General features: G+C 27.5%; 1 protein-coding gene across 1 annotated transcript in view; it reads left to right on the forward strand.

Annotated features, from left to right (window-relative positions):
• The window catches only part of LOC111618792 (dedicator of cytokinesis protein 9-like), a 105,249-nt gene that overhangs the window by 39,058 nt on the left and 40,545 nt on the right, over positions 1-25,646 (forward strand). Inside the window, 13 exon segments of the mRNA XM_023360362.1 lie at positions 1,157-1,264; positions 2,643-2,789; positions 3,605-3,835; positions 8,025-8,227; positions 10,641-10,763; positions 12,976-13,055; positions 15,188-15,375; positions 15,457-15,522; positions 15,606-15,698; positions 20,238-20,395; positions 22,260-22,347; positions 22,473-22,559; positions 23,751-23,854. Of these exon segments, the coding sequence (XP_023216130.1) occupies positions 1,157-1,264; positions 2,643-2,789; positions 3,605-3,835; positions 8,025-8,227; positions 10,641-10,763; positions 12,976-13,055; positions 15,188-15,375; positions 15,457-15,522; positions 15,606-15,698; positions 20,238-20,395; positions 22,260-22,347; positions 22,473-22,559; positions 23,751-23,854 (1,676 nt within the window).

The following is a 25,646-nucleotide window of genomic DNA, read 5'->3' on the forward strand; positions in this document are numbered from 1 at the left end:
CAAATTTTGAAAAAATTGCTGAAGATTTATCGCAACAAATATCCCATTAAATTTTGTTAGAAATTATTGTAGAATAATTTAAATTTTCTTTATTGTTAATTATAATTATTTATTTTTAGGAAATGTAATTTATGCGTGTATCGAAATGACTTCTGTGATTTTATATAATATACTTATCAAATAATAATAAATAAATGTATGTACCCGATTAAATTTATTATTATTTACGTAAAATAAGTGATTCACTTTTAGTTATAGTTAAGAGTTTTTTTATGGCACTCAGTTATAAGGGCTGTATACCTCTAAAGCAATAATTATAAAATTTACATACAAAAATATAAGGGGTACTCGAGAAACAACTAATGGGCTATTGGGGTACATCGACAAAAAAGGTTGAGAACCACTGGCCTACAGCCACCATCCTCAGGCAAAAAAGAAATCGAATACAATTAATTTTTGAACATTCACTTTCAAACAGACTTTTTAAAATTTTCCAAGGCGCATGGATGAAATACAGAACAAATTGAAATATCTTCAAAAAATTATAGAAGTGCGTAGCAACTGACATCACATCCCCAAAAATCCTTAAAAAGCAATTTAGTAAGCTGTATATAATTGTGGTACACATGTAAATACAAAATTACAAATTAAATCGTTTGAATAAGGTTATCCACAGTTGCAGGATTTCTATGATCAGCGTATTGCATGGTGTTACTGCAGATTTAGAGGATCTCCCATATAAATAACTGTCTTTGATCATTGCATTGCTTAAGTAATTTAGTGTGTGCCTGAAGCAGTAGATAACCATGGTCTAGTAGATTTTTAGATAATTCAGTTGCTGATCTGTTGTTTTTAATATCATCTTGATGTTCCAGGATATGGGACTTTAACATTCTCATAGTATCCTCCAATGTAAATAATTTCCACCCCTGATAGTATGTTTTGTAACAGAATTTTGTACACCCTGAGTTTTCATTTAATGTGAGTGCATCTCTATCATCTATCCTTATCGATAGCTATAGGCTATCAAAAGTACTAGTGAGTACATGTTAATTATAAATCATGATTGTAATGCTACAACACTGTAGTGTTAATTATTTATTTAATGTTTTGATGCATCATAATATTTTGTTGATTTTTCAATTTATCTTATAATAAAAAATTTAATTATGTTTTTCAGTATGCGCACGAAACAGATTATTCTATAACTGAAGCAAGGAAAGAAAATCGACAAAATATATTTGCAATATATCCAGATATGCAGGTATAAACTATTTTTTATTCATGAGCTGTATTATTTTAGAATGGATTTAATTGATTTGTATATAAAAACTATTTTGCACAGTTAATACAAATAACTCTCCGTACATATACATTTTTAAAATAAAAAATATTACAACTTATTATAATGAGATTAAATTAATATGTTTTAAATAATAATTATAATAATTAATAGTATATTTTGTGATATTTCTGTAAACACTTTACCATGACTATTGTCAGTTTTGGAGTCCAAATTATTATTATTATTTTTTCATATATGCATTTCGTTCTTTGGTTGCATTCATTTATCATGTCTGCCTTTTCAAGTGGTGTAACTTGGAGAGGTGACAGTCTGAGGTTAAAAAAATTATAAGCATAATTTAAAGTAAAAATAACACAATTAAATACCCTAAACAATAAATTAAAACATGTAAACAATAAATAAAATATGTAAAACTTGCATTTATTGGTCACATACTGTTGACTGGAATCTTAAACATAGCCATCGGATCTGCCACACATGTACCAGTTTCATGCTTTGTGATAAATTCCTTTTTCACCTCAGTTGTTGATATTACAACCCTTCGCTTATACTTCTTTGCTTTCACACTTTTTTTTGGATGCCATGGTTAATAGGTATAGGTTATATATATATATCCAAACACACCAAAGTAAAGCAATGAAAGCACTGTAAACGCATGAGCATAATGCAAAAATGCATTCACAGTGAGAGCAAGAGATGATTTGAGCACATAACAGATAACATTTATGCAGAGAGAGCATTTTTCAGTACACATGCACTTAAATCATAGCAACAGAGTTTGAATTTCTCTTGAATTTAGCATTCAAGTTCTAAAGTGTTTGAAGTTAGAATCATTTAAGTTTGAGGTACCACTGTATTGCTATAGATCACATCTGAAACATTCTAACAAAACGCTGTGTTAGCATTTGAATTTTTAAACTTTGCTGCCTCTAAAGATGAACTAACTAGTTAGAAAGTACTAAGGCAATTTTAGTAATATTAAACTTTTCTATACTCCTAAAAACATTGTGAAATTATTATATATTCATGTTCATTTTGGTTTGCTACATGCTGTGACCACTACAATGTTCTGGAATTAACTGTGATCCAGAACATCATAAGTTAACTGTAGATAGTTTGGCTTACACTATGATTGCATGCCATTCATCTATGCTGACTCACTTCATTGTACTTTTGGTCAAACTGTAATGGGAAAAATTAAGTCTAGTCAAGTAGCTCATAATGGGTTGGTGTCTTGCGTTAACATTTAATCAGTTAGTCATGTTTATTATTTATATTCAATTGCAGAAATTAAAATTTTATGAATAATATTTATGACATTTTTCATTTATAAAAGGTAACATTACAACCTTTGAGTTTTGAATATGAGAAACCTATTGAACCACCAAAAGAAGAATTTAAGATGAGGATTTTTATAAAATTTGAAGAACTGAAGTTTAAATTACAAGCACCCACAGAAAATGATAAAGAACCAATTTCTCAGGTAACAAAATTTAATTTTATACAAATATTAAAAAATAATAAAAACAACTAAATCATAATCTGCATATGAAATTAAAGTGAATATTAGTTTATAAAGCTGTTTAAAGCCTTGAAGGGATTGAGTTTGGAAAATAATCAAATTAAATTTTAGTTTATGAAGCTGCTTATAACCAAATGATTTTTTTTCCTGCTTGCTTGAATAAAAAAATATCAAGTGACAATGTTTGCATTGTGACATTTTACAATTGTGATGGTTTGTACAGTGATTTCTCAAATTCTTGAACTATGTTAGAGTGAAATCAAGTACAAAATATACCTGTATATTAATTTTTTAACATTTTACAATTAAAATATGCATTCAATATATACTTTTGAATATAGCTAAAAATCACAATATTTTAAACCAAGAATATGATAAGCACACGCACTTTTCTGTTTTGTTGTTTTAAAGTATATATGCTTGTGAGAGGAGAATAACAGGGAAAGAACAGATATTTTATGTTTTCTTTTTCATTTTTATAAAGTATGAATTAATCTTATATAAGGAAGGTTATAAGTTATCTGAACACATTTGTTTATTGACGTGATTTATCTTAAAAGGTAAATTGTTTGCTGTGTATTAAACTTTTTGTCAAGTATTTTTTTAATAGTTAGATCTGATACAGTTGTATTCATTTAATGAAAATAATTTAAATATCATAAAACTATTTTGATTGATTAATTTTGTGTACTTGTTTCTTCTGAAATTAGAACATTTTAAAGTTTGTAAAATATCTTTATAACTAAAAAATTTTTCCTGTTCTATAAATATTACAGATTGAACCATTCTTTACAACAATGACAATTTATGATGCTAAAGAAGGCAGGAAGGTGACTGAGGATTTCAAATTTGATATCAATGATCCTCATATTCGTCAAATGTTACCCAATAAAATTAAAAATGGAGAAAATTTGAATCAGATTGGAAACAAAGGAGACTGCGAGAAAGATCCATTATTTTCTTTGTTAGATTCAGTTGGAAAACATTGGTTTTCTTATCCAAAACAGGTAATTATATATAAATTTATGTTCTGTTAAACATAATAAATAACATTATTTCACACAATAAGTATAATATTTTCAAATTTTAAAAAATATTCGTTTTATATTTAACAGTTAGAAGATATGGATTATTTTTATAATTTATAAATTTTTAAGAAAAATATCACTATTCTGTAGATTTCACTTGTCTTTAACTGTCAAAAATTTTTTCAATAATGTTTCCATATCATACTTTTGAATTCAATTAAACTGCTATTATTAAAATACATTTTAAAAAATTAAAAATACTTATAGCTATCTGAATTTGATTGATTATTTATTTTTATGGAGCATAATATTTATAAGCTATAATTCTTTTAAAGTTTTAAAATTTTATTTAATTTTCAAATGTCAATAAAAATAGGATATGTTTTAAGTTATATGAAAAGACACACAAATCTATATGAAAAGTTTCTGATCATTTCTTTTTTTTGTAGAAAGAAATGTACTCTACTGTTTTCAGATTTTGCATGTAATAACTTACTAAATTCCTGAACATTTGTATTTTACTTTTATTTGTGTTATGGCATGCATTGTCATGCAAATAACTAAATCTGTTCATACCTGTTCATTTTTGGTATATAGCTACTGGGTAGCTACTTTGTGTTTATTACACTGCAATATGCTATATATACATACAGTCGAAGTCAGTTTTAACAAGCATTAGGGGGCTGGCAAGATTTACTCATTATATCCATAAAGAGCAGTGATGTAACTAGGGGGAGAATGGGTGGCTATCTCCGGCACAAACATGTACGGGGCATTCTGCTGGTGGCAAAATTTGTAGTTATGTTACTGATAATTAGTAAAATCTGTAGTTATCTTTCAATTTTTAATTTTAAATAACTTGATTTGAAAAAGTAATGTATGTATGTAATTACATTATATTGTATTTTTATTAATAGTTATATAAATTACAATATAATTATTTTTTTATTTTTTTTATTTTGCATTTAATCAGAACTGTCAATGGGCAAAAGATTTTCACCCCCAAATAACACAATTTACCCAAAAAATACAATAAAATACAATTAAAAATAACAAATAAAATTAACAAAGTAAAAAATTCTTAAAAAGAAATATACAAAATGATAAAAAATAAAAATAATAATAATAAATAAAGATCATACATTATGTATAAAACATTGGCATAAATGTTTATATTTTGTAAAATCTTGATGAAGGTGATGTTTGATGGGCAAAATATAATCAATAGAGCGATAAAAAAGGATCTATGGTTTAATGCTAATTGATAAAAAGGGATATGTAGACATGATTGTGATCTAGTTATTCTGAAGAGAATTTTCAACCTGAGCCAATAATTATATATTACTCCATTAAAGTATTTATACATTAAAATTTTGTCCAAATACTTTACTCTTTCTTTGAAATTAGGTAGTCCCGGTCTGACTCCTGCGACATTGGCATTATTAGTGAATGGAAGATGACAAAATTTGTTTAATAGAAAATATATTCTGTGTATTTCTTTAATAACTTTGTTTAATAAAGGGGCTGACAATTGCCAAGATTGATAAGCAGTAATCTATTAAAGACTGGAAGTTTGTAAAGAAAATAGACCTTAGTACAGTTTTTGAGGATATAGGTTTACAAAACCGCCATAAAATTCCCCAGCGAATTGCGATAGATTTTGCAATTTTCTTCTATGTGACCTTTAAAGGTCAATTTATTGTCAAAGACAACTCCCAAATCACTGTACGAATTTACATAATTTAAAACATGATTATAAATGTAAAGATGCGGAAGCGGCAGATCTCTAATCAGAGAGAAACACATCACAACTGTTTTACAAATATTAATTCTTAAATTTACTTTACTAAAAGCTAAAGATAGAATTTTAAGGTCAGTTTGTAAAACATTAGGATCGTGATTTAAATTTTATATCATCGGCATAAGCTATAACTTTAAAATTAATATTATTGAAGAGATTGTTAATGTATGCAGAGAAAAATAGTCCACTCAAAATTGATCCTTGTGGAATACCATTAATAGGGGGAAAATCTGGATATTCAAAATTGTTTAAGTTTGTCTTGCATAGTCTTGATAGAGAATAGTTGACTTATCCAAGCTAAAAAAACAGGGTTAATATCAAAGTATTCACGCAGAACATATTGTATTACAGAATCGAATTCGTGTGAAATGTCAAGATAAATGACATAGGTAGCTTTTCTATTTTCTAAGATAGTGAAAAGGGCTTCAAGTAGGTTAGTATTAGTTAAATGATGGCAAATATCACAATGTTGAATAGGGTATAGTTTAGAAGTACTGGTATATATATATATTTTTTTTTTCTGATAAATACAGATCTTGATACAGATATTAGATTTTCCTGATATTTAATTAATATTAAATAATTAATTTTTTTATAATTAAAGATAATACTAATTAATAGAATGTGTGATTTCAGTTAATCTTGTTATCTACAAATTGACAATTGCTTTATTTTTCCGTAATGGTAATACTGACAAACATGACAAAGAAAACTTTCTACACACTTCGACATTTTTAGCACCATATTCTAACTCTTGAATAATTTCTACTTTTTTGTAAACCAGGAGACATTTTCTTTTCTCCATAGATATGTTCTTATAGAAGGGTTTGTTTCTAACTGGAGTATGTGATAATTTCACAATTGTAGTGATGATTAGGTAAATTAGCAGTGCAGGACTGGAAATTAGTAAGAAAGAGGGGGACAGTTTCCAAAAAAGAAAGTTAAATGATAAATAGGCCTGTAATCGATGCAGGTCTTAAAACTAATTATCTAGCAGTCGTAAAACTAAGTAACCCTTTCAGTTTTATCTCTTCCAATTATCCAGTATCTCATTTCTTACTACTTGAACAATTAAGAATGTTTGTGCGTTTGCATAGCTACCAAAAATTTGCTTGGTATGTCTCATTATAACTGTGAGAAAATGTAAGGAAATATGCATAAATTAAAATTGTTATGGTGTTTTGCTCATTAAATCCATGTTTGTTATAACCAAGTTTGACTATATATAGGTATTCAGTATATATTATTAGATGTAATATAATGTACTGTTGTTATATTTTCTGAATGTATTTGTTTTCATAAGTATTTTATCTTACTCTTTAGTTTGGTTGTTCTCAATCTTTCTGAGACTGCACAACACCTTTCATATATGTTTTATTATGTGGAGCATTAGCATCAATATATTCAGAAATTGATAAGCAGTTCCATGTTTACTATTCTCATGAAACAATGAAGCAATAACTAATAAACTTCGTTGTATTGAATAAAATAGAAACATGAAATTGTCTATGAATAAAATAATGCTTTGTAGTACATTGGAATAAATTTGTAATAAAAACGTTAGTCTTTTTTGTTTTTTCATAAAATTCTCAAGGCAAGTTTGCAGAATGCTAGTCAAGAACCACTGCTATAGTTTATGATATCAGTATTTAATAGTTTCTATGTCACAGTTTCTTCTTAAAACTTCTTAGGAAACAAAAACACGGGTCTTTAAGAGTACTTAATTTTAACTATACTTTTGCCGAAAGTTTGTAAAAATTCTTAATTTTACTTATTCACATATTTTTTTCCAGTTTCCATTTCTGTTTTGAGGAGATTTCTGTAAATATAGCCAAAAGTTTATAAGAGGGTAAAAATAAATTGTTACTATATACTAAATATTGCAGAAATGACATCAGGGTGTCCGGTTTGTCTAAAAGAACTATTCAAACAATATCAATGAAATGCAAAAAATTTGATTTGAATCATGCTTTGAGTAAATTTATATATTTTAATTTTTATTAAATTTTGGAAAGTCGACTTAATATAAATTTTAAAAAATAACCACATTATAATTAACCTAGTATTTAACTTCTTGGCAAGTGTGTGAGTATCATACTCTATAGTTTAGCATCATAGATAATGCAAGCATGTCTTCACACAACAAATCATGTGAATTATTCTAGAATAAGAAGTTTTTAAAAAATGAAATACTTATATTTAATTCACGTAAAAAATGATCACAACTTTTATATTCAATTGATATTAATGTCACTCAATCACACAAAATCATTATTACTCTCATCATAAATTCATTTTATTACTAGTATAATATTTAATTTTTATTTATTTTTTACTAATTATTATGATTATTAAATATTGTCATAGGCTCTTTTTGCTATTCGAAATCCACATCCAGATCTTTATTTAGTAATCAGAATTGAAAAGGTTTTACAAGGTGGAATTTGCCATGCTGCCGAACCATACATTCGTCATAATGACGGACGTTCAGGAATCAAAGTACAAAAGTTAATGAAAGTTTGTTGTCAGCATTTAAGCCGTTACCGAATGCCTTTTGCATGGGCTGCAAGGTATATAAATTAATTTCTTTATTGCATTCTATGTTAATTACTATGTTAAAATTAGTTTAAATATTATATGAGTGTGCTTATTTTTTGCAAAAAACGGGCCCAAATAAACAAAATAACGTTAATATGATTATTATTACTTGTAATAAGCATACTTTTATTATAAAATAATTTCTATTGGTTATTAGATTTATAATTTCTGTTTTTAATTATCATTTTTATAGTTTAATTATACAGATTAGATTATTTAATTGATTTAGAAGAAAAATTGTATGCATGAAATGGACAAAATGCTAATTCAAAAACATCATGATGATATCTAGTCCTTGTATCAGGTGAACTGTGAAAACCTGTTGTAATAATAACCAGTTAGAATTACAATCCTATATAAGACTGTAATATTTCAGTCATAAATACATATCTACTGGTCTCATATACTGATTAACTTTAAGATATGAGCTTATGTTAAAATGTAAATAAAATAAATTTAAAAACAAAGTTAATGTTACTATAATTTAATTTAAAAATAATAGATATTAACTTATTTCTAAACATTTCGGTGAGAAAATTAAAGCTTAATGTTAACATTTGCAAATAAAATAATTAAATTTTAAAAATTAGTTTAAAATGGTTAATTAAAAACCTGCTTAATCCTGTAAATCAAATACAATTTATTGAGTAACATTCTTGTCTCTATTTCAAAGTCATCCCAGAATACAACCATTTAGAATATGATACAGCTTAGAAAAAGTGATTGCTTCATATAATATTTATATAGTATGGATTTTAACAAAAAGATGATTAGTATTCTTTGTATTATAAAATTAACTAGGTGCAGTTTGTTTTCTGTCCAAATACAAAGTAAGAATTGAGTCAAAGCTCTAGCAAGTCAATAATAATGTTTCGGAAGACTCCAAAACAATATTATTGACTTGAATATGAAAAAAATTGCACCTGCTTACGCTAGCAACCTTGACATTGTCACATCGACCCCAATGTATCTCGAAAATGAAACAAATCCCTGATTTTTATGACATTTTTAATTTTCTCATCTCATATTATGTAAAATGACAAAGCTTAATCAAAACCAACCAATCAAATTTTGAGAATAAACTTAATTCCGTAAACCACATAGAGGATGCTTTGTTAGCTGTGTCAATGAGCTGCTCTTTTTAATATGTAATTATTTTTTCAAAGTGTGTACTTTTAAAAGTATTTCAAAATTATTTGTTTATAAATGTACATTTAATTCACTTAATCTAAAAGAGAATGATATCTATTTGATTTATTTTATTCACTATTAATATGTAAATTTTTCGACTATAAATTCTATTATCAGGACATCTATTATCAGGACTTATTATACTGGTTTTACAGATAATATTACAAAGATTAACAGAAAACAATTTTTATTTTATTTCGTATACCTGTCCATTTAGATGCCTATAAGTGATAATTCTGAAAAATATCTAATTTTCCTAATATAACAGAGAGGTACCTGTCTGTTATATTAGGAGAATTAGATATTTTTCAGAATGGTATAATATAACAGACAGGTACCTGTCTTTTATATTAGGAGAATTAGATATTTTTCAGAATTATCACTTATAGGCATCTAAATGGACAGGTATACGAAATAAAATAAAAATTGTTTTCTGTTAATCTTTGTAATATTATCTGTAAAACCAGTATAATAAGTCCTGATAATAGATGAAAGTCGAATTTATAGTCGAAAAATTTACATATTAATAAGGAAAAAAGGACATTGAGGCAATTTAATTAAATTATTTTATTCACTTTTAGGAGTCAACGTTTTAGTTTTTTGAAAGTGATGTGATATAAAATCAGTATATACATAAAACAAGAAATTTATTTGGCAGCCAAAACAAACTACCGGATTATCAGGCTATATTAAGGCTAATTTTAATAATTAATTAATTAATTAACATAGTTCTATAATTCAGTAGTTCAGTCTGCTGAATTAAAACCGGATTAATGGATTGAATGTTTGTATATTTATTTGGCAGCTTAGGTATTGACAAACATTTGAAACTGTTTGTTATTGGTTAATAATATAATAAATAAAATGTTAAATAAATTAATTCGAAGCTTTAAAATCAAATGAATAGAAATTATAGGAAAAAATCTAAAAGGAATTTTAATGAGCTGAGAATAGATTAGAATTGGAAATAATAAAAACAAAATCTTATATTTTCTAAAAATTAAAATGTCTTGCATCAAGAATTTAGAATCATGTTTAATACTAACAAAATTTTTATAATTATTGATAATTCTTATTAAAATATCTTTAAAAATAAATTATTTTATAAATGAAGTTTGTTTATCTCATGATTAAACTAATATATGCTTGTGTTTGTATTGATATAAAATAAATATTTATTATTTTTTTATGTAGACCAATATTTAAACCGTTTACAATGGAACTTGATGTATCAACAGAATTAGGTCCAATTTTTCGTCACGATAGTTCTAAACTGAGTGAAGAAGATATTTTGAAAATCCTCTCAGATTTCAGAAAGTAAGTGTTGAAATTTGCAATAATTACAGATTTGTATAATTTTAAGCATTTTTGAAATTTAAAAATGTCCTATTTAATGAAGTTCAGTTTCTTTATAACAAATTTTTGTAAACTAGATGGAAGAACATGTAATTTTTTCATATTTTTTTATTTATTTATCATACTGGTTTTACCTGTGTATTTTATGCCACTATTCATTAAACAAATTTGCGAATTTACCGGAATTCTGCTATGGTTGGCAACATGCTCTTGCCAATGAAAAGATGATCAAATTTGACTTTTAACATTTTAACATAATCTCATTTCTCTCACTTTACTGTTTACATAGTAGTCAGTAAAACTCGTCATTTTCAGTAACTCATCACTTTCTTGTTCCTCATTAAGTTGAGTTTGTAGGACTTTACTGTAATGTGATTCCATTTCTTCAGTACTAAAATGCTGGGAATAATCAATATTTCCAGATTCTTTTTTTTTTAATGAAAATGCATGAAATAATTAAATGAAATAAAAAAACAATAAAAAATAACTCTAATACTGTAAATAACATAAACCAACATCTACAGACCTGATGTACCGTACATACATAATAAGCCAACTACTACCAGATTATATTGGTTATTATATCGCAATTATTTTAAATTAATTACTAAATAGTTTGTCATTAGAGGGAGGCGTTAGGTGCCATCTCTTATTAGTATTAATAATTATACTTAAATTAAATAATTTAGAAAATTGTGGAAGAAAAGAATCGGTCCAGAGTGGGACTTGAACCCTCAACTGCTGCTTACTGTGTGGATTCTTTTCTTCCAGAATTTTCTAAATTATTTGATTTAACTATAATTATTAATACTAATAAGAGATGGCACCTTATGCCTCCTTCTAAAGAAAAATTATTTAGTAATTAATTTAAAATAATTGTGATATAGTAACTTGATATAATCTGGTAGTTGTTGGCTTATTACTGTAAATAACTTAAAAGTAACTTTTGCTAGTAACACTTTTGACTTAGTTCATTAAATAAAAGCACTGTATACTTTCAATTAAACCAATGTAAATCTAAAAACAAAAAAGAGCAATATTTTTTATTTGAATATCACTTTAAAACCAGTTCACATATTAAGAATTAATCATATTTTCTTATTTTATTACCAATAAGTATGTTGTGATATTTACGAAAAAACTCATTTTGAAGAAATAATGTGTACAAAATTATCTTTATAATAATAACTTTGTATGTACTGTATATTCCGGCATATAAGACAACCCCTGACTTTTACAGTTAAAATATAGAGTTTGGGATATGACTGTTGGACATTTTTATACTGGCTCCCCCTTGTATCCTATTTCCCCTTCTACAATCACGTGGATTCTGTGAGATGCCCTCTAGAAGAATTTTTTGTTGCATTTTTTCCAAAATTTTTCAAAAAATATAAGTTCTCCAATATCTTCGAGCTGCAAAAAATGCAATAAATAACGTTTTTATTGTGTGCTGAGTTTACTCGGAAAAAAAAAGTTGAAAAAGTCCTGGCATCTCACAGACTCCACGCAACCTTTCAGGTAGGAAAAATTCGACAGAAAAACACACTTGCGATAATCACTATCTTCGATCGCGAGCATCTTTTTCGCTATCAATTCTTTTCTCCCAATAATTTTTTTTTATTTCAAGAAAAAGATTGATTCTAGCCCATTTTTGAAGTGAGATGTTGCAACATACTGGCCCACCTTTGTATCCTATTACTGTACCTTCTTCTCGGCCTCTCAGATCTCGCACATGGGCGCCTGCGCCACTTCAGTCCTCAGGAGCGAGATCTGAGAGGCAGAGAATGAAGTACAGTAATAGGATACATACAAGGGCAGGCCAAATAAATGAAAGATGCGTGTTTTTCTGTGCACAGCACCACTCTATCTCTATCCATACCCCGGGCGTCCCGGCTGACTGTGGCACCTGGCATATAAGACGACCCCTGACTTTTGAGAAGATTTTCCTGGGTAAAAAAGTCGTCTTATATACTGGAATATATGGTATTAATGTTAATTTAATGCTTGATCATTTAATATTTTATGTTAATTTTCTTAAGTATCAATATAATTTTTAATATACTATGCTATAAACATAATAATGCAACCAATCTCTAAAGAAAAATTTCAATCTATAAAAAGAGATGTTAGTCTGAATTTAACATCTATTTAATAATAATAATTTATTTTATAGGCCAGATAAATTGAAACATCTCACAATTATCCCTGGTACTATTAGGATTTCAATGCGAGCTCAGACTGATTTAATATCAAGTAAGATAATTGTTCTTGTGCTTTCAAAAATTTATATAAGATTATGAAGCTGGAACTGGTTATTTATTTACAGTACACCTTTCATAGACTTCCAGCATTCAGTACTTATAATCACAAACGTTTTTGGCCTCATACATGGATCTGTTTCAGGTTATAATTGCTATTTACAAAAGAGAAACAGCTTTGGTGAATGTTCGAAAACAGCAATTATATTCTGAAGCAGAATCCTGAATCAGGCCAACAACATTTGTTCTATAAAAACTTGCATGCTTAGTAGGAAAGTGTATTGTGAATAAATTTCAAACATTAAACAAAAATATATGTATTATTATTATTACTATTTTATTTACAATTCTTTTAGATCTTACATTTCTTATGTCAAGATATAAAAGAATCAGAAAAAATATAATATTGTAATTAGATGTAACTAAACATTAGTTTATTATTTTTATGGTTGTTAACAAAAGAAAATTTGACACTTGTCTTCTTTAAATTAAAAATGTTTTATATAAGTTTCTAAATATTGTGTTTACAGTAAATGCTTGAAAAATAATAATACAGTCAAACCTCTGTTCTCAAACATAATTCATTCCTAAAAGTTGTTTGAAACCAATTTGTTCTAAAACCAAAACAAATTTTTCCATAAGAAACAATATAAAATGGATTAATCTATTTTGGACCCCCAGAACAAAGCTTTTTCTTCACTTTTTTAAATATATTTCAAGCTTAAAAAGGTTTACAGATGAAATATAATATTATATTAATAAATTTTTGTTATTTAATTTGACTTAAGCATCTTTAAACACAAATTCTTGGATGGCCATTTATATTAGATGAATGTCAATTAACATATATTTTATTAATTAATGTATTTAGATTCAACTGCAGCCATGTCAAAAAATGGAAGTGTACTGTAGTATCTTTCCTACTTGCACATTGAAATCTAATTTAAATAACAATATCATAAACAATTTGTGCCATGACATTGCTACTTAAATGTGCAATATCACGTGTCATGACGCTAAGCAATCTTGGCGCCACTGACTTCTAAATTGTAGTCCTGTCATTGATTGGTCAGGCCATCAACTTTTTTTTAACATAGGAAGTAAAGGGAGTTGATCATTTGTGTCTCTCTAATCTGTGGTCGACTCTTGCCGAGTAGCTTGTTTGGAAACCAGGGCAAATATGAATTTGAAATTTTGTTTGTGAACCAATTTGTTCGAAAAGCGAGTCATTCAAAAACTGAAGTTTGACAGTATAAAATGAATCATAACTATTTATATTCACAGAATGTTAATTTAATTTATTCTCAATACTGTGGGAATAAGAATTAATTTTCACATTATATATTTTTTACCATCTTCTGTATATGTTACAAATGATCATAAACAAAAATTAATTCTTGACTCTTGGCAATGTGTGAATTGCAAAGCTATACCGTATTATCCTTTATGAAAAAAACATGATTACTTTAATATTTTAACAACTTAATTTATTTTAATTGTTGTCAACCTATAATATATTGCAAGTCGTATTTTCCAAATTTGATATCTAAACAATATATTTACAGGAGATCAATTAATTTTAATGGGAACTTTGAAAACCAAGGTGGTCTCAAACTTTTTTCCAGAAATGTTTATTGGACAAGAGAATAATGGCTATTCTTTCTTGTTCATACAATATTAGTTAAATTATAAAGTTTGAAACATTTACTATCCAAACAATCTAAATGAATATGCAATGCTCTTTTAATATTGAAACTTATTAATATATTAACCTATATATTAATATTTCATATATCTTAAGTGTCAAGTTTTAAAAAAATATTCATTTTATTAAAAATTTTTAATATAGCTCACTGTTTTTTAATTTCTTATACAATAAATAATCAGCAGAGTTTTGAATAAGTCTAATTTACTTTTTTAATAGTATACTGATAATTTATTATGTAAAAATTTTTGGATTATAAGTGGGATGCAATATCATATACAAATGAAATGATATTGCATGAAATATATACAAATGGTTGTATGTAATTTTACTCTGAAAGATAATATGTGCATATGCACACACTTACACACATTATATGTGTATGTTTATATATATAATTTAATATAAAATTATACTTTTAGATACATTAACTACCTCATTGGTACCAGTTTTGCCATTTCCGATACCTCCAGAATCAGAACTGACTTTGGAATTGCAGGAGTATCTTACCGACGTGCCTAAAGAAAGTGCTTTATTTAATTCTTACATAAATCATTTGTACATTTTCCCAAAGAATTTAAAATATGACAACCAAAAATTATTCACAAAAGTAAGTTATTTAAGATTGAGCTATTTTGCTTGATGAGTTTATAAAATTTTACTTCTCATTATCTTGAAAATTTGTTAATAGGCTAGAAATATTGCTTGTTCTGTTGAAGTAAGAGATAGTGATGAAAGTGGAGCTCATCCTCTTCAGGTACTTTCATTCATAATTTAAAATTTACATATAGAATGTTTAGTTATCTAAATCTACTAACAATTTTAAATGATTGACTTTAGTGTATATACGGTCGTCCTGGAGAATTGCCATTAGTAAGTTGTGCATTCACTGCCGTGACACATCACAGCACTTGTCCAGATTTTTATGAAGAGGTAAGAATTTCTAAATTTAAAATGTTAAATTAAACATAAATTATTACAAATAGGAAATTTTATTTACTGCTCTTAAAAACTTGTGTGTGTTAAATGGCTATAATAATTACTGCTTATTTCTGATTTAATAACCATCCTATATTTTTGTAAATAGTGTTTTTTATTAAGATAATTAAATATACTTCTGTACTGTTGAAATTATTTATGATTACATTTTTCTATTTTAATAAACACAACTTAAACCTTAGTAAATCCAGAACAAAAATTTAGTTTAATATTTAAAACATTCTGACTAATGTTTTTGATCAATACTGATCTTCATTGGGTCATTTACATTCTATAAATGGAATGCATCAAAGAATGCATTATGAAATTTAAAACTAACACATATTGTTACATACCTGAAAAAATAGTGAAACAGTTTTTTAAACTTAAAGGATTTTGTCAACAAAATAATCACTACATGACTTATGTATTACTGAATAAATTAGTAACTAAAATCACCATCAAAATAAATGAACTGCCCAGAACATCATTAACAAATATTGGATGATGCAGGCATATTGTAATACTATGTTCGTACACAATCCACGACTCACTTCAATCTCAATTTACCTACAATCTGGATTGTAACTGTCACCAGACAAATGTCGAGCTGTTCGCACAGGCAGTCTGCTTGAGAAGAACCTGGCTATTACACGCAGTGATAAAACTGACATAACTACGCGATAAGTCACAAACACCAACAAACAAAATGGAAGTTTTGGTTAGAAATAAATACTTTTTCTTGCCATATATCTAATAATAGACAGATGTCATCGTCTCTCCAGATGTCTTTTTTATTTCTCTGTTGATAGTCCGACATGTGTTTCGCAGCCATCTTGTATTATCTCGCATGGGTGGGATTGTGGGATCTCTCTTATGACTGGATTAGTTTCAAGAACTCTCTTGAGTCAATTGCGATTGAACCTCATTTCAGTCGAGATTGAAATGGTTGAGAGAGGTTGCACCACGGCATAGTCGCCAACCTTTGTCAATATCTTGATCAAAATGCTTGGTGTGATTGGGGTATAAGAAATGTTACCAGATGTATGAAAGATTTTTTCCTTCTTGTAATTTTATGCAACTGCCCTTGATTTTAGCATTGTAAATCTTCAATTTCTGTAATGTTTTGAAGTAGTCAACACACTGAAATCTTGTGATTAGGGTGACATTCTTACATTGTTCTCAAAGGCATGTACAGACAAGGCAGTGATGTGTTTACTATGTTTTATATCAAATTGATGTTCCATCAGCATCTTACATAATGAGTTTTTGATGGAGCTAATTTACTTCAGCTTTATATTGAATCTATTATTCTTCACCATAACTCTGCATACCCCTGATTCTCTTTATTTCTATTTTGAAAATATCATACAGTATATAATAGTACTTACAAATGTTTTCCAATAAATTAAGCAAATAATTGTTATGAAAGTTGGTTACATGTTTACATTTTCTAGCATTCTAGTCAAAATTAAATTAAACTTGTTTTTTATTGATTGAATTTATTTATATAATATTAAATTTTTGTTCTTAGTCAATTGCAAATATTATTTATTATTGACTCCTTAATAATTAAATAAATTGCATTCAATGTTGAATCTACATATAATTTATTATGATCAATTAGATGGATATATAGCAGAGTCTTCTTATTGTAATCACTTTAAGACTTGCCTGTACCAATAACAATAACTGATTGATAACATTAACCTGGCATGAATGAGGTGAGAAATTATTACACCAGCTATGAGGTGGGTAGGAGATACCCGAAACTTTGATGCCGAATTTTTTATACTATAATTGTGTATAAAGTATTTTTTCACTTGGGATAATAAGAATAGTATCTATTCAACAAGATGAGTAAATAAAATATTATGTTTAAGATTGAAAAGCATTTTTTTTTTAATTGAAATAACAGTGTCTATATTTTCTTTGAAAAAGTACAAGTTTTGGTAGTTTAACATTTTTCGTATAAAATTCTAACAAAATTACAACTACTTTGGTTAATCAACGTAACTATAGTATCTTTCAATTATAAAAATAGAAAAAAAAACTAAAAGGTCTTATGAGATCAATTTGCACAGTTATTAACATTACACCTACAAATCAGCACAATCTCCACACATAAAAATCGCATGCTTCATACATTTTGGCTTCTCACACTTTGAACAGCAATGTTTTGTTTTCCTATCTGTTTTTTAGTACACTCACCACACCTGACATATTTATTAGCCATTTTTTTGGAAACAGGTAATGAAGGTTCTCCCAGTTGATCAGTAATCACTTTTCGAGTTTCCCTTGGAAGATGTGTTTTTTTGTCTAATGCGAAGACTATTGTTTGAGAAATCTAGAAATAAATCTAAAAATACTATAAATAACTATAACTCATAAACTTACTGTCAACTCAAAAATGTAACACCGACTATGAGGTCGGGTGTGACGTACCCCAGCCACCTTTGCTCATGTGTATTTTTGCTCCCGCTGACACCGGTGGAACACTAAACTCAACACTGCGCCTCGCCCCCCCACTCCTTTACCTCCAGCTACTGTGACAATGGGATTTGCATGGCAACAATAACATTAAATAATCTGCGTTTCAAATCTTCTTGGGTATGACATACCCAACCTCACTCATGCTGGGTTAAGTGTAATGAGACTATAATTAATAGAAATTCTGGTTTTTATTCTGATATTTTAAAAGAACAAGCTAAAACAATTGAGAAGTGTATTAACTTGAGGATCTTTTAATTATTATTATTAATGTAATTATTATTAAGTTGAATATTTTGGAACATATTAATTCTGATAACATTTTAAATAGCCGATAACAATATGATTGAGCAGAGTATAGAGCTCTGCATAAGTCAGAAAGTGTTTTGTCTGTCATTGAAGTTTAAAGTAACTACATGATCACCAAACATGATTTTTTTCGCAAATGTGTAAAACTCATTAAAGCCGATGGCCTAACATAAGCCAGAAATTTGTTCTGCAAACCAAGATATTTGAGGTTGAAGTTTGCCGTGTAAGGTCTATGAGCTGATTGCCAATTGTAAGCTGGCCATCTGCTACATGCCAGTCAGGTTTCTGATTGATGTCAGTTTATATTGGTCTCTCTGTAGTTTTTTTATTTTAGAGTTAGATCAATTTTAAACCCTTTCTTCACACAGTTTTAGCTTTCTATGCCAGGGAGCTAAGTTTCATTTTCCTAGAAAATACCTAATTACAATCAGCAGTCTATTTTTATATTTGATAACCAACTTGGTTATTTCATAGTATATATGGGTTGTTATGATTGATGATAATTTTAAATATATAGTTTTTTATTTTAATGGAAAACTATCAACAAGAATGATTAATAGCTTATCTATATATATAATCGAGATGGGTTGATAATGATAATAATAATAAGCACAGAGCACAAACGGTTAGGAGTTGAAGGTTGAAATTTGGTACACAGTTAGGGTATGTCATGAGAACATACACTAAGAAGGGATTTTTTGAAATTCCCCCATGGGGGAGAGGGACAGGATTAAGGCTTCCCGTGAAGAACTTATCTTCTATTAGAGTACTTTAGATGCGGATTTTTTGTGTTTTTGATTGCATTTTAATAGGGTACGTCAAGAGAATGTACACTAAGAAGGGATTTTTTGAAATTCCCCCATGGGGGAGAGGGACAGGATTAAGGCTTCCCGTGAAGAACTTATCTTCTATTAGAGTACTTTAGATGCGGATTTTTTGTGTTTTTGATTGCATTTTAATAGGGTACATCACGAGAATGTACACTAAGAACGGATTTTTCAAAATCCCCTCATGGGGAGAGGTTGTTATTAATATGTTAACAGTTTCCCCGCAGGAAAGTGTTAAGTAGCAATGAAAGTGTTAAGAAAAAGCAACGTGCAAGATTTACAGGCGCAGATGCGGTTTTTTGCGTTTTTGTGGGAAATCAAACATATTTTTAGACCCATCTAAAAATTTTCTAATAAGTATGGAAATAGGAGGATCTAATTCTTGCATTCTGTTAAAACGGATAAGATTGGTTATAATGTAATAATCTTAATCTTCGCTATTGTTACTTTTTGCCTGAGCAACTCCAGGCTTATCTGCTAGTACAATAATATTATCAGATATACACTGTAAAAGTAATCATTATCATAGAATACATTTCAAATACACATTATTAAACATTTGACAATATATATAAACAACTCCACTAACTCGATTACTTTAATTAAAACCAGACAATCTGCAAATTATCAGGCTATAATAAGGTTAAGTAAATAATTAGGTATGAAGTAACTGCCTACCTCTAGATAAATTCCTTCATATCTAATTATTAACTTAGCCTTATATATAGCCTGATTATTCAGCAGATCATCTGGTTTAGATATTTGACAATTTAAATAATTGTTATCATCAATTAATTACTTATGTTGTTTATGATAAACTCTTATATTAATTATATATATAATTTTTAAATTTATTTTTTATTTCAAGGTGAAAATTCGTCTTCCTCTATATCTTCAAGATAAACATCATTTGTTGTTTACATTTTATCATGTTAGTTGTCATCTACCAAAAGCTGCAAAGAAGAAAGAAGGTCCGATTGAGACTATAATTGGCTATTCCTGGTTGCCTTTACTTTCAAAGGGCAGGTAAAAGAAAATTCTTATTATTAAAAAGGTTTCGTGCTCTTTTAATATTAATGGATAAAAGTCTAATTCTCAATAGTTGAGATTAGAGTTTGCAGTTTTGCAAATTCCAGTCTAATTGTTGTCAAATTTTTTAATTTTTGCTTAATTTATTAAACTTTATTTTTTCTATTTAACAAAATTAAAAGTTAAGCTGTTATAGGTAAAAAATAACACACAATATCTAATTTTTTAAAATCGGACAAAGTACAATAGGTCCCACTTCATAACTTCTCATTTTTACAACTAAATTTTCTAGTATGGTTGATGACTTGCTATATTTTTTCGTTGGCTATCTTTGGTATTATTGGGCTACAATTTGAAAAAATTGTTACCTATAAATTCCCACTGTTGTCCATTTGCCTGTCTGTCTTTTCTTCCTTAATCTCAAGAATGATGTCAGATAGATAAAAGATTATACCAGATATGGAAACCTTAGGGGCTGGAGGCCCCAATTAACTATATATTAACTTCCAATACAAACCAAAAGTTACATTATTTCAGTTCAAAACTTCCCCTGAAAGCAGTTAATAGATAGCTGGCACAACTCTGTTGTTAAAGGAAAAGTATGTTGTATAGGGGCAAGCCAGTAATTTGAGGTGAAGAGCATATATTTTAAATTAAATAAATTAGAATATGAGTTTAGAGTACATTTTTTTCTCATAAAAGTGAGGTTTTCTGTAGCATAATACTAATATACAAAAACCAAAAACACAAAGATATAATATTCTTTTCTGTTTATATTCTAGTAGAAGATATATATATATATATATATAACTATAGTTTATTGCTAGCAGTAATATCAGCCTTGCTTAGGATAATAAAACTTTTAATATGATTTTCTAGTAATTAACAAAGGCACATAGGAATCAGCTAAATAGTTCTGTTTTCTTTATCAGTGCATAGTCAGAGATTCCCAAAAGATGCTCGTACATAATTAGGAATGATTAACATTGTTAGTGAATATCTCAGTATACACTTGTGTGTCTTTTCATTAAAGGTATAAACGAAAAGATTATATGGACTCATGTTTTGAACATTATATAGTTGTCCATGGGAAAGTAAGATTTCTTTGTTGTGAGCCACTAAAAGTTAATGTTTGTCATTGAGGTTTGTTAATTAACATGACAGAACTAGGCTGAATAAGAACTGTAGTTTCTTAAATCAAAAAAGCACATTGGATTACATGAAGGGAACATGTGGTATAAAATCATATATCTTATAACAGCCAGTATAGTGTAGAGTAAAAGATGTTTGCAAGTTCTGTTATGGTGTTTTGGTAACAAAATAAACATTCCTGATTTTGGTACCAGAGATGACATTTTATCAATTTTTATACCACACCATTAGGATAAGAAGACCCTAGACACACACCTTACACACTTGTCCAACAACTAAATCTAATCAAAAACATTTTCAGCTTGCTTGAAATTTAAGGAGATTCCATAATTTTTGTTTAAATTTTATTCTGTAACTTTACAAAGGCCTTTCAAGGAGGCCAAAAACATTGTTTTGCTTAAATTTGGTTGCTGGAAAAGTGTATAAAGCATGTCTAGTATCTTCTTATACTGGAGAAGTTCAGCTTAGATTATTGTTGACATTTCATAAAAAAAATTTTTTTTTTAATTTATTTAGAATTGTTTAGATAGTTCTCCCTTAATTTCTGTATAGAGTAGTCAGACAGACACACTTCAAAAAACATATTTAAATTTTTATGGCTAGTTTCTGAAAATCTTTACATTTTTCTTTGTTGCTAGATGATTTATTAGACACTAGATTTTATTTAAATTGCATTTTATTAATATTAAACTAAATTTTTTATTTCTAGGTTAAATATATCTGAACATGTATTACCAGTATCATCTCATTTACCTCCTGGGTATTTATCATTTCAACCATTAGGCTTGGGAAAAGGAGTATGATATATTTGTAATTGATTAATGAAATTTTTAGTAAAAAAAATAAAAATAATAATAATAATACTTAATTGAAATATAATATTAAATATTGGATGAAATCTCTATAAGGATATCTTTTACAGTTTAGTGGACCTGAAATTCGTTGGGTCGAAAATGGGAAAGAACTTTTCAAAGTCGATCTGAAGTTAATTTCTACTGTTTATTGCAAGGTAACAATTTTATGATAACTACTGTAAATTTAATTGTGTACATGAAAAATATAAATAATTAATAGTTACAATAGTAACAACTACAAAAATATTTACTGCCGGATATAAACACACATTAATAAGAAGCTAGAATCGGTCTACATTAAAAGACACCTTTCACATTTTCATCAGAACTAGTCCTTTATTAAAAGAAATACAATTTGAACATTTAAATATTCAAATTGTATCTGTTAAACCTGATGCTGGCCCCTAAAAGTGCCAAAAACAATTGTTTTAATAAAGGACTGGTGCCAGTAAAAATCTGAAAGGTGTCTTTTAATATATAAACACACATTTGTTCACGGTTTATTTTATTTATTTTTATAAATATATAGGATAAGTCACACAGCTGAAAACGCTTAATGTTTTTAAAGAGAAACAGAAACACAAAAGCCATTTCTTTTTTAACTGAATTAAACTGAAATTTGATAATTGCAGTATGTTTTTATGCAATTGAATATATGAAAATGAATGCAAATGTTTATATATATATACAATAAAATTTTAAGTGAGATTTGTATAGTGTCTGCAGTAGTCCCTTAAACAAAATATAAAAACAACATAAGAAACAAAACTGTACTTAACTTTAAATATTTTGTATTTGTATGAATTTTTTGTAATCTATTAATTATGTGACATTTTTGCAGTATAGTACTTTGATATGGATCACAAGAAACTTTGTCCAGTGCAAAGTTGTAAATTCTTTTATTGTATAATGTATGGCAAATCATGCATTTTTATGATAATTCTTGACTTACAGAGTATCATTTCTCTATTAAATTTTCCCTAGCAATGTTTGTTTGAATTTTTTTAGATAACATATTTAAGTGATTCAATTGTATAAATCTCTTGTTTTCTAAAGAATTGACATCTTTGATTCTCTTTACTGTTTATACATAAATCATTTTAAAAATGAAATGACTTCAATAATCAGCAAAATCTCTGTATATATATATATATTTATATACTCATTCAGTTGTTAAAATTGTTTAGTAAAGTCAATTTTTTTTATACTTTTTAAAACAAAAATGTTATTTCATGATTTAATAATAAATTGATAAATTTGGATCATGATTTTTTTATTTAAAATAAAATAATAGAAATTAGTTAAATTTAATATATATATATATTCTCATTTATTTAATTTAATAGGATCAACATTTACATAACTTCTTTATGCTGTGTCAAAAGCTTTTGGAAGCAAAAATACCCGCTCCTAATACTGAAATAAATACATCTCTAAAAGTAAGAATAATGTATCTGTTCACTTTTATATAATATTGATTAATTTAATAAATTTAAATTTATTATTCAATAAAATGTTTTTATATTGTTTATGAAAATTTTTGCAGATTGTCAGTCTTTATATTACTAAAGTATCACTTGGATGCATTGTGTAAAACAGTGATTTTAGTTGACTCCATAGTTATTTATTTTAAATGTATTTATTTAAATTTTACAATTAAAATTTGATTATGTATAAGCAAAAATTGTTTGCCTTATATACAGTAATAACTTATAAATTACAGTTGTTATATGTTTTATTTTATAGTAATACAAATTATTATAGATATGTGTTCAATGTAATCCTAAGAAGTATGTTTTAAAATTTTTAGCCCAAATTCAGTGATTCCTGTAGAAATTCAAAAAATTTTACTACTCATTTCACCGCTTCTAAACATTTTTTGCCACTTTTGATTTTATATCACCACATCGCAATTTTCTACTTACTCGTTATTCTGTAAAAATCTGAAAAGTTTTTACCTTTGCATTTATTACAATTCTTTGTATAATAGATATTGTCTTGAAACTTTTTCACTAGAAAATAAGAGATGAAGAATATTTTCAAGGCTAAAATTTCTAAAAAAAATTACTGCACACTAGCACACAAAATAAAATATTTAGGAATGAATTAATGATTACTACTACGTAGTTTGAAAAATTTAAATTAAATCATACAGATAATTAATAGACTTCTCGTATAATTTTCTATGCATCATACATAACCCATAAATTAATGTAAATACCTTTTTAAAAAAAAATGTTTAAGTTAAGCATGTATTATCATCACAGAATAGCATCAATAATAAACTTAATGTAATACATTGATTTGATTAACTCTTAACTCCTGTTGTCTGACCTCACAGACTGCTTGACATATTTATTGTTGTAAGATTTGCCACTGACATAAAGTTAAAGCTTGTTGTTTCATATACTTTTAAGTGTGCTATGCATTAAGTTTAGTAGCTTGCTTGCTATTTCTACATCAGTAGTTTCCTTTTCACAACTTTAAAATTTATGTGCAGTCTTAAGTGAGTCTTACCTAGTGAATTAGAAAATTGTACTCAAAGGGTTTTGGTTTGGTTTTATAGAAAGAAATACATGCATCAGACACTTATATTATAAGTAACAAATCATAACTTATTGCTTAATCAATAAAAATTAAAGTATATTAGTTACTTTTTGTCCTTTACGTAAATGTAATAATTTAACTTGTCCACAAAGACGTACTTAGGGCGTTTTCTTTGATAAAAGTCCTGATATAAATAAATGTTTGTAGACAGTTAAATTACTAAATAATGAAATTAATAAAAGTTATAGAACAAAATCAAGACAATGTCCTATGCACTAGGCTGTCTGGCATATACATTACTCTAGGGGAAGTAAGCTTCCTTGCATGTTTTTTGTGTATTCCAGAAAGTACACTCACAGTTTTGTGAGTATTGAAAACAAAATTGAAAAGTTTAGTTTTATTTTTGCTTGTCTTTTTGTTTTATAAAATACAGTAGAACCTCGGAAACTCGGCCTAATGTGGACCGAAGGGTGGCCGAGTTTGTGAAAATGCCGGGTTATCGGGAATGGGGTTAAAAAAAATAAGTGCGAGTGTTTCCTCAGAAAATACTGTACTGTACTTGTATGTATTGTTTACTTGAGAATATAACAGAGAATAAACTGCCCGAATACCCTTAAACAAAGGAAAAGTACATCCTTTATGAAGGCATAGAGCCTTTACTACATGAAAATGAAAATTAATGAATACACTGTGTA

Source organism: Centruroides sculpturatus, unplaced genomic scaffold (genome assembly GCF_000671375.1).
Source record: "Centruroides sculpturatus isolate CEXI.00-Female unplaced genomic scaffold, Cexi_2.0 scaffold13, whole genome shotgun sequence".
NCBI lineage: Eukaryota > Metazoa > Arthropoda > Arachnida > Scorpiones > Buthidae > Centruroides > Centruroides sculpturatus.